The sequence below is a fragment of the Lissotriton vulgaris genome, chromosome 4_1, assembly GCF_964263255.1.
Source record: "Lissotriton vulgaris chromosome 4_1, aLisVul1.2, whole genome shotgun sequence".
Lineage (NCBI taxonomy): Eukaryota > Metazoa > Chordata > Amphibia > Caudata > Salamandridae > Lissotriton > Lissotriton vulgaris.
This window is the reverse complement of record NC_141691.1, coordinates 5,111,467-5,125,940: the sequence shown is the minus strand read 5'-3', so window position 1 is coordinate 5,125,940 and position 14,474 is coordinate 5,111,467. Positions and strand designations below refer to the sequence as shown.

The 14,474-nt window shown below is 38.6% G+C and overlaps 1 protein-coding gene across 1 annotated transcript in view; it reads right to left on the bottom strand.

Moving 5' to 3' along the window:
• LOC147718192 (vomeronasal type-2 receptor 1-like) overlaps positions 1 to 13,565 on the bottom strand; it is a 196,433-nt gene extending 182,868 nt beyond the window's left edge. Inside the window, exon 1 of the mRNA XM_086967156.1 lies at positions 13,416 to 13,565. Coding sequence (XP_086823282.1) covers positions 13,416 to 13,565 — 150 coding nt within the window. The remainder of the gene's footprint in view (positions 1 to 13,415) is intronic.
• Positions 13,566 to 14,474: the final 909 nt, after the last annotated feature.

Here is a 14,474-nt window from a genome sequence, read left to right as displayed (position 1 = left end):
TTTAAACACAATCATTTTGATTGTGTTTTTTTTTCCCCGCTGTTATATGATGAATACCTTCAACTCACTGTTTTCAGTGAAATTTGATATTTTCTGATAACAGCAAAAATAAACCATTAAATATGTTTAATTAATTTTCTACTTTGAATTGTGATTTCTAATATGTATATGGATTGGTGTGGCTCACTGGTTAGAGGCGGCAGACCCGGAAGCAGAGGTCGGCCCGGGACCAGGGTTCGATTCCTGACGTGGCAGGGTCTTGAGCCATGGTCAGCGGACTCGATAATTCTCGCCTCGGTGCTTACTCCAACCATGGGTCCCACTCAGCAACTCTGGGCAATAGCTTGCTTAATCTCTACTAACGGCCCCATCAGCACCGGGGATGCCTGGCTTCACCTTGGGGATGCCCAGGAGGGACCATCTCACAGGGAAAGCCAGGATGGGTTCCCCAGCGGTATACAGCGCTGGGACGCCTCTTTGCTCCGGCATCTGTGCGCTTTACAAGTATACAACATTTAACATTCATTTTGTCTCATGCTCACACTTTTTTTACCACCTTGTATTAATTTAAATTTTTTTGTTCTTTCTTACACAGATTAAAAGTATAAAAAAGATAATTTAGTACGGTAATGACAATTATAAGTACAAAGTGTTTAGTACTCTTTACGTTGCATGTCTATCAGATTTAACTTTTATTAGTTCCACTACTTCTTTTCTTTAACCCTTAGTTTCCTGTCTTTGCTACTTCCTTCATTTCTTTTTCTTTTACTTACTTATACTACTCTTTTCACTTCTTTTATCAGTCCCTCTTTCAACAGTAACTGTGTGTTACTCCCTCTATTTATCTTTCTTTTCATATTACTCTCTGTTTATTTACTCGTCTTTTTAAAAAAAATATTTTTTTTAGTTCGCTCCCGGTTCGCGTACCCGAACGCTAACCAGGAAGCGAATCAAAAGAAATAGAGGATGCTAGAGTGCTAAACATTCTAGCAATTTTTTTTTAAAGGGAAGGTAGTTCTGAAAAGAACTTTTTTTTATTATTTTTGATGTTTTATTTTTTTGTGTTTTTTTTGAGGAAGGGGAAACAAAAATGATTCACTTCAAAGGGCTCAACAGGAGCAACAAAAAAAAAATTACTTTCTTGGACGTTTTGGACATTGATGATTTTCAAATGATCTATTTATTAAAGTAAGACTCATCTCTCCGCATGAAATTAATTTTCCACATGCTACACATGTCAATCTCATCTGCCCAAAGTTCTTTTGGAGATTTGGGACCGTTTCCCTTGCCTCTGACTCACTTATTGCTAAGTCATTGGTGGATATTTTAGCCGGTCGGGGGTTATCCACCAAATCTCGAAGTTGTGCTTTAGAATAATTAAGAGGGTGCCAACTCTCCATGTGCCAATGCATGGTATGATTACCATAGCTATATTTTTTTTCGGTTCCTCTCAAGAGTTTTTTTTTGCAGATGAGGCAGGTAACGTACCTGGCATTAACTTTCTTTTCATGAGAAGGAAAAGAAAAATAATTGCCAGATAAAATTCACTTTCACATGGGACGTTCTTGGCATTTCTTTCAGAAAGCCACTTGTCCCTTGCTCCTGTTCCTCGTCTTCCTCTTCTTCTTCCTGGTCGAAGATGACCTGGCTAGTCGGTCCTCTCTTCTTTGGGGGTGGTGGAGGTGGTGGAGATCCACCAGCTGCAGCTAATACAAATGCCATGTCTTAGCAAACAAAAACAGGTCTTTCCCTCATAAAAATGAAAGTCAGAGTGAGGAAAAAAGGTGGGACTTTCATCATTTGAGAAAAGAAAATGTTCGAAACCAATGAAAAGTGTTTATTTTACGTCATATGATCAATCGTTCCATCATTAGGAAACTAAAAGTAAAATGAACCAATGAAAACTTTTATGAACTAGTCACATGACCTGTTATGCTTACGTTCCGCGTTCCGCGCCGCGCCTCGGATCGATTCCGGGGCTTTACGTTTCGCGCCTTGGTTCGCGTTCCAGAATGCTTCCGGGTGCGCTAACGCAGCACGTCATAAGGGGCATTACGTAGTAACGCGATAGGTTGCATTTACGGGACGCGTCACGATGTGCCTTTCTAACGCGGTATTTGCACTAACGGAACGTTTACCGGTTTGCGAACTGGTAGCGAAACAAGAAAAAATAATTTAAACTATAATATAAATTGAATTAAAAAATATAATACAAATATATATGAAATATATTTGTGAATTAGAATAAGAACACATTTTACAGCTTTGGATATTTGCTATTAAAAAACCATTGAAATTCACTGAAAAAAACATAGGTTATAGACCATATATAGTTAGGAATTAGCATTTACAAAACCTTGAAAATTCACTGAAAAAACCATAGGTTATAGACCATATATAGTTAGGAATTAGCATTTACAAAACCTTAATTTACTCGCACAAAACCATAGAAATTTGCATATATAGTTAGTTGCAATAACTATATATCGCGCACCCGCAATCCACTGCTGATGATGTCACATATTACATCATTCATGACATGGTCAGTGACATCACTGATGACATCACTGATTACATCATCCAGTGACTGTAAGTTTCTGTAAAGTTAAAATATGTCTTAATATTGAAGAATGCATGGATGTATAAGTGTCTGGATGAAGGATTTAGTAGGTGCATGACTGACTGTATGAGAAAATGATTAAATGTGTCTCACTGAGTGCATAGGTTAGTGACTAAACTGTCTGAATGTGTGCATCAGTATGTCTGTTGTTGTGTAAGATGGTGCATGTGTTGATCAGTACCAATATGAGTAACTATATGGGTTATTGATTGGTTGCCCAAGAATTTGTATGGGAGAGTGAGTGTGTGTGTGGGTGTCTGGAAGTTGTGTGACTCTGTGCATAGATGTATGAACAGTTGATTCACTAGATGTATGGGTTCAAAACTGCATGTGGAAACAGCTGTATGGGTGGTTGACTGTGTGCATGAGTGTATTGGTGAGTGAATGGATATCTCAGTGCTACATGTCAAAGTAAGTACATATGTAAAACACAGGACATGTGAGAGTTGACATATATAAATAACTGTGCATAAGAGCCAGTGAATGTGTAAGTGGCTGTATGGATCATTGTGAACTTGTATCAGGGATTGTATAAGAGAGTAAATATGTGTTAGTATATGTTTGAATAAGTAAGGTGTGTATAACTGTATAGTTGAGGAAATGGAGGTGTGATTGATTCTTTGCATGACTGACTAGGTGTGTGAGTAACTCCATGGATGAGTGACAGTCTGTGAGTGTCTGTTTACACTGAGTGTATCTAAGGTTATATTAGAGTCTGAAGAGGTTCATCGTTTTATCACATGAATGATGTCATCAGTGATGTGCTCAGTAATGTCAAATGAGATGTCAAATGAGATGTCATCAGTGATGTCATTTGAGATGTCTTCAGTGATGTCATCAGTGATGTCATCATTGATGTCATTTGAGATGTCATCAGTGATGTCATCAGTGATGTCATTTGAGATGTCATCAGTGATGTCATCAGTGATGTCACTGAGCATGTCATGAATGATTTAATATGTGACATCATCAGCAGTGGATTGCGGGTGCGCGATATATAGTTAGTGCATCTAACTATATATGCGAATTTCAATGGTTTTGTGCGAGTAAAATAAGGTTTTGAAAATGCTAATTCCTAACTATATATGGTCTATAACCTATGGTTTTTTCAGTGAATTTTCAAGGTTTTGTAAATGCAAATTCCTAACTATATATGGTCTATAACCTATGGTTTTTTCAGTGAATTTCATTGGTTTTTTAAAAGCTAATATCTGTAGCTGTAAAATGTATTTTTCTTTAAATCCAAAAATATATTTTATATGTTTATGTTTATTTTTTTTTAATATTTTTTTTTGTTAGCTCCCGGTTCGCGAACCGGGAAGCTTTCCGTTAGCTCAATTTGATGCCGCGACCCTTTCCGCTAACTGGTAAACGTTCCGTTTGCGTAACTGCCGCGTCAGAAATCAACATCGTGACGCGTCGCAGAAGCGCGACATATCACGTTGCCGCATAATGCGTCTTATGACGCGCCGCGTTAGCGCACCCGGAAGTGCTCCGGACCGCGAACGAGGCGCGAAACGCAGCTTTCCGGAAGCGAACCGGATCGCGGCGCGCAGCGCATAACGTAAGCGGAACAGGTCATGTGACTTGTTCATAAAACTTTTCATTGGTTCATTTCACTTTTGGTTTCCTAATGATGTAAGACTAGGTCATGTGACCTTAAAAATAAGACTTTTCATTGGTTTAGAACTATTTTTTTCCCAAATGATGAAAGCCCCCACCTTTTTTCTCACTCTGACTTTCAACTTTGAGAAAGGAAGACCTATTTTTGAAAATGGCTTCACTAGTTGCATCAGCTGCTGGATCCCCACCACCACCACCACCACCTCCTCACAAGAGAGGACCAGCTCCACAGTTCCTGGGATACCCAGAGGAGGAAGAGGATGAAGAAGAAGAAGAAGAGGAAGATCAGGCAACACAATTTTTAAAAGAGTTGCCCCGGGTATCTTAAAAAAAAAACTAGTTTTATTTGGCAGTTTTTTTCTATTCCAGCAGGAAAGAAAAAAGTGAATGCACGTTATGTGACGTGCCTAATTTGCAAAGATGAATTATCTAGAGGCACTGAAAAAAAATATAGTTATGGGAACCACACTATGCATCGTCATATGCAGAGGTGGCATCCTCTGAATTATAGCCGGGCAGAGATGCGTGACCTACAAGATAATCCTCCAACTTCTGCGGCCAGGTCATCATCAGAAATATCACTGACAGTTGCAGAAGAACAAGATACCATGCCAAATATTCAAAAAAATGTTGTACATATGAAAATTGTATGCTTATATTGTGGCGCATTATTTTCATGTGCAAATATGAGTGTTAAATTAGTTAATTTAGCATTCGAAAAACACCAATGCCCTAAACGTCACAAGAAGTAATTTTTTTTTTGCTCCTGTTGAGCCCTTTTCAATACCTGTTTTTTGTTCTTTCCCTTTCAAAAAAAACAAAAAAACCATAAAATTGTTCAAAAAATACAAAAAAAACAAATAATGTTCAAAAAAGAAAAAAAATATATAAAACAACAAAAACATCAAAAAAAGTTCTTTTCAGAACTACCTCCCCTTTATACAAAAATTGCTAGAATGTGTAACACTCTAGCAAGCTGGGTTTTTTTTTAGTTCACTTTCCGGTTCGCTCGCCGGTACGCGAACCAGGAGCTAACCTCAAATTTAAAAAAAAATAAAATAAAGGAGTAAGTACAAGGGAAGTAAACAGAGAGTAATGTTAAAAGAAATACAGCTATAGGGACTAAACCAGAGATGCTGTTTAATAGATTTATTTACCGAAGAAAAGATGGAAGAGGATATAATTGTGGAAAACAAAATAGATAAGGAAGTGAAAGAATCATGCATTGAAAATGCAATAGGTCACACAATATAAGAGTTTGTCCTTTTGGTTTTGCAAATGGATGAGTGGTGTTGCGTGGATTAGTGGCATTGCATGGATGATTGGCATTGCATGGATGATTGGCGTTGCGTGGATGAGTGGCGTTGCATGGTTTAGTGGCGTTGCGTGGATGAGTTGCGTGTGTGAGTGGCGTTGCGTGTGTGAGTGGCGTTGCGTGTGTGAGTGGTGTTGCGTGTGTGAGTGGCGTTGCGTGTGTGAGTAGCGTTAGTGTGGGGAGGGGGGGACGAGAAATGCAGACGGCGGACAGGGGAGGGGACAGAGCGGGGAGAGCAGAATGAGGGTGTAAAGCAGCTGGGGCCTTTGAAGTGAAGCTAATCTTCACTTCAAAGGTGTGGGAGGAGTGCGGCTGAGGGAAAAGACGGCGATTTGGTAATGTGCACACACATTTTAGGTCAATGCACTTGCGCATTGACCTAAAAGCCAGGGGCACAGTTCCAAATTTCCACATTTAGTTAAACTTTGTTTAAAGCTCTATAGTCTGAAGCCCTATAGTAGGTGAATGTGATAGAAATATAACGAAAAGAGTAGAAAACATTTACCTTATAATTCTTGTTAATTTTTTCACTTTTTTTTCATACTTTCAATCTGTGAAAGAGAGAACAAACATTTGAAAAATATTAAAACATAAATTTAAAAATTAGAAAAGACAAGGGAAAAGGTTGAAGGACAAACAGTTTTTCAGCAACTTTGACATTTACAGAAGCCTCTGCTTCTCTAGGCCCCCTACACAGTCCTAAAAATATATATTTTAAACTAACAGTATCTTGATGCTGATGAAGTGAGGCCTATTTTGGAACATGGTGCATCTTTTGCACTGCTGATGTCTCATAACAGTGATGCAATGGCAGCGCAAAAGAGATGTAAAGCCATCATAAAATTGTCCCTAACATTTTAAATGATTGTTTCAGGATGCAAATAAGATGTGTTCTTTCCAGAGGTTTGTTTGAGGTGAGGCCTACTCAGGTTTCAAAATAAAACAGTACCCAGAAGTGCAGCACTGTATGCATTAACTTTGACACTTACAGAAGCCTCAGTTTCTCCATGTCTACCTCACATTTCTAAATGTATATCATAAGTACAAAAAGTAGAAAATGTATTAAATGGTTTATTTTTGCTGTTCTCAGAAAGTATCAAATTCACTAAAATCAGTGACTTGAAGGTATTCATCATGTAACAGCGGGGAAAAAAACACAATCAAAATGATTGTGTTTAAAAAACCCATACAACGTAAGAAATCAGAATTCAAAACTCCTTAAAATTAACTTACTTTCAATGACGTCAAAGGATGTCCTATGAACAGCGTACACTCTGTTGTGCTATTAATATTTTCAGCCCGCCACTTTCTGAAAGAAAACCTCCATCGTTTTGAAAAATATGTTACATACGATAAAAGACTTCTCACATTCTACCACATGTTTCCACATGGCCAAATCATGTTAGAGCAATTTACAACTCTTGGAATTCTTGTAAGCAAATCCCGTCATTTTCTATTTTCACAACTTTCAGAAAGAAAACGTTTAAGATTACTTTCACAATCCTGGAGTATTAATATCTTACCCTTGTTGCTCACTCATGTTCTACATTTCCTATGACACTGATACTGCTTACTATGAAGCAGAGTTACTTGCATCAGGTTTATATTTTTGAATTTTTAAAATGACATTATGATCAAAAGTTTGGATAAATAATCTAGACAGCATTGCAGACTTACATTCCCTCTACTCCATGAACCTCTTGAAATTGCTCAGAACAAATCCCAAGATTCTGTCCCTAAAATGTTGGTTTTAAAAACACCAGGTAAGAATTTTTAAGGTCAAAAGGCAATTTCTTTTTGAAAGTTAAAGCAGAATCGTTGCAGAATGACCAGCCGTTTCTGGACTTTAAATAAGTTGTGTAATGTCCTGATGTTGTTGTAGGACCGTCATGAAATATAATTGCTGCAGTTACAAAAGTCCTTCCTGATATTGACAACTGCGAAGCAACAACATTTTTTATTAAAGTTGTCAATTTTGTTCCATCAGTCCTACATCGTTGGAACATTAAAATGACATACAGGCCATATCTTCGTAAAAATAAGGTTGACATCATTTCAGATTTACATTGGCTACACTCCATGTTGTGATCAGCTGCTTTTACTAGCTTATGAAAGGACACTGATTTACAGTCTGGCAAAGTTAAATATATAAATCTTTCTGAGTCTACACTAGTAGTACTTGATAGCCTACAATTCTCGCAGTCATGCTGCCATTAATATGAAAGGTAGATAATCTACATCTACACCCTCATCTTGCAATACATCAAGCATATACATTGAAAACTCCTGACAATCCTGCTGAATATTTTCAGAGAATTCTGTTTGACCTGAACATTCGTCTAACAGAAAACGAATTTCAGACACACTTTCTACTCTCGTTTTATCAGCACTACATTTCTCTAACACAGAATTCAACAAACAGCATAAACTTTGTTCCGAATTGATCACAATCTGTTCTTTGAAAGTCTCTAGTGAAAAGAGAACATTAACCACTACATTAGCATAGCAGTTGACACCAGAACTATTTTCAAATTTAAAACCAACAACATCTTCAACAGAATCCATTTTCTTTCTGCTTATAATTTCAGGTTCATCAACTTTTCGTCTTTTTGCTATAACCTCCCAACTATTGGTCACATTTCTTCGTTTCCGGCCTACCACATGTTTCTCAAATAAAGGATATTGAGGCAAATGTGGCGCATACTCTCTTCTTAACCTATTGTATTCCTTAACACAATCTAGATCTGCACAAATGTTTGTGACATCACAGTCAATCAAGTACAATCCCGATAAAGTTCTAACTCGTGACAATGCCACATATGCCATACCCTCCTTGAACACAGAACTGCCAATATTCACTAAAGCACTATCTACACTTAAACCTTGCGATTTATGGATTGTCACAGCATATGCCAAGCAAACAGGAAACTGCTTACGGCGCACATATAAGTCTTTTACAAGCAAAAATCTAGCAGAAGAACAACCAATTAGCTGTACTTCCTCAATGCCATCAAATTTAATTTTTTAAAATTCAATACCATCTCTATTTCTGTATTTTTCAAAATCAACAACATTACCCATTGATCCATTTACCAGACCTCTTTCAACATGTAAATTCCTTCTCAAAATGATTCGGCAATTCAAGCACACATTCAAAGTCTTTTCAAAACCCGCAGTTTTAGATATAGTCTTCTCTAATGAATCCAATTTTGATTTCAAATTCTCAGACAAAATAATTGTTGATCCCATATGCTCTATTTTGTCAATAGCTTCAAGTTTCACAATCTCTTGTTTTTCTAAATTCAACATTTTGTTGTTGAAGATGGCACATTCTGCAAGAGTTGGCATCAAACATATTCCAGATTTCTTCTCAGTAATTTTCTTAAAGATATTCTCAGGCACAATGTCTTGTTCTGGATATAAATTTGACAGTAATCGTGCATGTAAAGCTTCTTTCGCATACTCGGTCACTTTTCCAATTCTAACATCTTGTAAAATATTCTTGTAATCTTCATCCTCCGCCTGACGCATATTTTCATGCAGTTCAGCATAATTGAAGTTTAACCATATATTGACATTGCCAATGCTCCCCAGGCACTTCCTGGTATCTTCATGCGTAAGTATTTTGAACACAGGTTGTCCTTTCACTGGTGTTAGCTGCAGAAGATCTCCGAAAACAATGATGTGTTTGCCACCAAATAACACATCATACTCTGTTTTAAGAACTTCTTGCATTCTCAAATGCACAAAGGCAAGCATGAGATTTGAAACCATACTTACTTCGTCAATGATAAGAAGTTTCATTTTCCTCAAGACTTTTGAAACTTCACAACAAGCATCTCCAGATAACTTGTGGTATTGTAATTTGTTGTCATGCTCCACTGGCAACATCAGTAGACGATGCAAAGTAATACCTTTAATGTTATGTGCTGCCAGTCCAGTTGGAGCGGTGACAACACAAGACAGCGATGACTCAGTCCTTTTCTGCAGATAACAAGAAATTGCTTTAATGAGGAAACTTTTTCCAGTTCCCGCTTCTCCACTCACGTACAATCGGACAGGCTTCAACGACGTACATGAGCACTCTTTCTTCTCATGATTTAATCCATGCTCAATTTCCTTGGTAACTTCGTCATATATTTTCCTCTGCTCAATGTTGAGTTGTCTTTCCAAGTCTTCTAAGTTAACCGCATCCTCCTGAGCATGTGCCATGGCTCTTTCTACTTCATTCATGGCAGTGGCGGCTTCATTTTCGATACCAGGTTCTCCTAGTGGATCCTGACTCAATGAAACAGAACTCTGACTGTCCTGAGAACTGTCTCTAGCAATCTCGGCTGCAATCGTTGCTTCCTGCTCGATTTCCAAAGTCAACATTTCTAGATATTTGGAAAAAACAGAACATTCTATGGTCTCCTTGGCGGCATTGAAAGAGTCTTCGTAACAAAGAAAATCTCCAAGCAGTTCTTCTTCTGCACGCCAAGGCTTGAAAAGTTGCAAGAGTGCTAAATAGAAAAACTCTTTTTTTTCTGGAGATTCGCCACTCAATTTTCGATGGTTTACCAAGTGGCATTTTCTTTGCTTGACCAGACATCCCTCATTTCCAATTACAGCATACACTCCTTTCTCAATATCTTCTTTGATGTTCTTCTTGAATATGTAATTTTGTAGAACCTCATATAGACAAACATTCTCGCGGTGACTGCTTCGATTTGGATAATATGTATCCAACATGTTGGTCTTCAAAATGTCGGTACTGTTTGGCTCCTTTTCCGCCAAATACTCAATTTCCCGGACAGGTTTTAGAACTCGATTTCGCGTTGCAGCAAGACCAAGACTCGCCCATACGATACTCCTGGATTTGGCATAGAGACTTGCTGAAGACAAGCGGTCAGAACATTCGTAAGCTCCGATTTCTCGATGCGACAACATCTTCAAACTGAAACTGTACAACTTCTTGCTGAGGCTCTTTTCATGGGAAATATCCTCCCACATATCCTTCAATTCTGTCTTTTCTTTTTTAGTGATGTAAGATGTCACATACTGAGCCACAGCCATACAGTTGTCAGCCACAAACTGTATATCCATGTTAGCATTCCACATGGACAAAATCACAGGGTTGTAGTCGTTGATGTACTTGGACTCTTTGTTTCTTTTCAAATTGTATGTGTTTTTGGGTGATTTCCTCGTCACATTATGTCGCAGTGAAGACATCAAACTGTTTACTCTTCCTTTAGAAATCACCGGTCGTGGAAAGTTGAAACGACATTTGGTGTAGAACTTGTCCTTGTTTCTGAATCTACGACGACAGTACTTTCCACAACGATGGCTTTGGAAACGTAGAACTTGTTCTCTTAGGCTTTTCTTCTCCTTTGCGTTTGGAACAGCACACGTAGAATACTGTTCTATGAAACTCATCACTAAGTCATCCGGATCTGTTCCAAATTTAGGTGCATCCTTGATCCATAGCAGCATATGTATATGAGGAGCACCTCTTGCTTGGTACTCCTTTCTCCAGAAAAAATCCAACACCTCTCCAAGAGGTGGATTCTTCTTATTCATGATGAAAGACATCATAGCTTCAAATCTATGATTGAAGTACCTGCATACATTCACTGGATCCAAAGAGCACAGTTCTCCGGGTGTCTTGAATTCGATGTTTTCAATGTTTCCATTTGCCTCTCGTAGAAATTTGAGTAAGTCTTCCCAGCTATACTCGGCACAGCTGAGAGTGAGGAACCATGTCGGAGTTCCTAAGTTCCTCAGCATACATTTTAAATCACCATGACAACGGTACCAGTACTCATTAGTACCACGCTGACACGCCATGAGATTAATTGGGTGAGAATCCAAAATACTGTCTTGGACATTGACTTTATCCATAAAGTCCCTTGCCGAGATGTTTCGCATCTGTATACCACTTTTAAAGATGTGGTTCACTGCATATGACAGTCCTGACAGATCGCTTTCAAACAGGAGATGAAACAAATAGGGAATGCATTGTCGAAACCTAGCATCTTCTGCATACAATCGTAAAGTCCGGTATTCTGAAGCAGGAATTTGAACAGGTCGCTCATCATATCGTCCTCCTCGACCTGTGGGAAATAGCTGTGGGAAACACCGAGCTTCCAAACTTTCCTCCCAAACACTAATGGGACTCCCTTTGGCTTGTTTCATTTGAAACAACTCAATAGCATTCCCCATAGCTTCCTTGGAATGCAAAGGATGAACACTATAATGTTAATAAATTTCTTCCTTTTTAGAGGCTTCTACTTTCTCAATTTGACCAGGACACAAATCGCTATCCTCTTCCTCACTTACTTCCTCTTCGGCAACATATACATTCTTATAGTACTTATTATTTTTTTTCAAATACAATGTTGCCTTTTTGACTTTCCTAACATCCACTAAATCTTGCCATATTTTCTTACTCTTTGTCGGAACACCATTAACTATGATAACTAAAGGTTCCTCTTCCACTTTCTCTACTCCAATTGTGTTAATGTTTTTGTTCAAATCTAGAGGCAAATAAACAACTCTTCCCTTTAATCCTCTCTGTAAATCTGATGGAGGCAACTTCCCTGTCTTTGGTTCCATTCTTACAATAGCTTGAAAAGGATGGATACTTTGAATCAAAATAGATTCATAAGTATTTAAATCCTTCAATTCAGAAGGAATCTCTACCAATTCCAGATTATTATGAACCGCCCTATCTGGCATCTGGTTTTGGTTTAATTTGTTACAACAATAAGTACACACACTAGGAAGCGGAAATGTATACATGGCATAAGGCCCATGTAACTGACCATAATACTAAGTGAGAGGTGAATTGGAAAAAGGGAACTGGTATAAGTTTAATATGAATTTAAAGGGATACAAGGGAGCTCAGAACAGGCAGCCCATTTTGAGGAAAAAGTGAATCCATGAGGGCAGTTTGGTGTTATGGATAAAGCTAGCACAAAAAAGTCTTAAATGGTGAGGGACCAAGCAAGGTGTATTCACCTAATTTTACCTGACAAGTCATACCAATGGTCCAATGCCCATTTACCTTTTAAGTCAGGTGGACGTCGCATGTGTGGAAGAACATATGAGGAAGCGGGGTCCAGGGGTCACCTTCCCGGCCAATGTAATCCTGTTCTATAGTTGTTCTCTCAGAGGCTGATTATACAAAACGAGTTCTTGACTGGGGTATGAAAAGAAGTGGAATATTTATTTAACAACACCATACTATGTTAGTGTGTTTGATAGACAACAGGTTGACAAAGTATAATGATCCTAATAACATCAGCCCGGCTAGGGAAATTAGGCTCCCTATCACCAGTCCAGTTCAATATGGGAAATTACTACTTACTATAAGTTTGTTAGCGATTAACAGTGGAAGAAGTATCTTTGGAGTGCTTGGGTGGTATGGAGATTCATGTCACCTCGCTCACAATAATTGCTCAGTCCGTATGCTAAAAGGATATAAAAGCGCGAAGAGCCAGCTTATAACCTGTGCTGGGAATGGTAACATTACTGTATACAGATATTGTAGAGCAAGTGGTCAAAGATCACATGCAAAAGAGTAACTAACTGCCCCATAGTAGTTACCTGAGTCAAAAAAGGAACTGGTGTAGGACTGGAGGTCCTGTTAGTCCAATGGAAGAGGGAGTGGGCACTGTATCCCAGTAGGCCTGTTAAATGAAAAGTGAATGGAATTCTGTTTAGAAGAAGAGTCTGACTCCAAGATTATGAATGAACAAAGTTTTGTATTGATTTCTATGAATTGGTTCTATGAGTAGGTAAGACCAGTAAGAGCATGGTCCCAAATTTCTACTGCCCCGGGTGGGACAAAGATTATAGTGATGGGAGGGTCTATACCTTTTCCAAAAAATATGATAAGGTGAAAGTCCCAGGAGAAGGTAAAAGGCAGAGATCTGAGACCCCCGAATTAGGCTCAGCGAGTAGTATCACATCACTCTCATCTGCGGCAAGCTCAGCCTCCACGACTGAACCAATAAGTTCCAACATGACCGACATAAGGCCCAATAATTATTTATTGGAGATGGAGAGGTGGAGGTTAGGGGCACGACCGGTTCACAAAGAACCTCAAAGACAAGACGGGGAGGGAGGAACTGGCAGAAACGCAAACAGAAACCCAAAGAAACCAAATCCAGAATCAGTGGAGAGTGTAACGAGGTCCAAAAAGAAGGGGAATCCTCCACAATAGTTAGCTCGGAGAGTGACAACACAGTGAAGTCCATTGTGGTTAACCTATCAGAAAGAGCTCTAGATCAGGATGAAATTTCTGTACTTAACAAGGGTTTAGGCTTTTGCCCCAACCAAATGGGTGGAGATGTCAATTTATTTGTTGATTTGATGAAATTTGTTCGACTGGTAAAACTCAAAGATCATTTTGCACGTAACCCCACTAATCATGCTAATCAGAATAATGTTAACACTGTTATTGACTATACTGTTAATGAAATAAATACCTTACAAGCAATGATCTCCGTTGAACTTGACACATCTGTTGACATTGAAAGTGTAAGGAATGAATTGAATGTCGTTGAGGATGTACATATCGAAAGTGGTTTGAAACCAAGATACAAATTCACCCCCACTGGCACCCATCCAAACATTGATATCTTCCGAGAAAAAGTCAGCCTCTCTTTCCACCAAATGCTTGAAAATTCTAAGCGTGCTCCCCCGCCTAAATACAATCTCACCCGGTTAGAATCGGAAGCCCTGAAAAGACTCCAGTCAGATGAAAAAATTGTCATCCGAGAGGCGGATAAAGGGGGGAATGTAGTTATCATGAATAAGGTTGATTACATGAATGAAATTTCCCGCCAGCTCTCTGATTCCACTTGCTACACCAGACTTGGCCACAACCCCATTGAAACTCTCACATCCCATATAAATATGAAGCTCACAGAA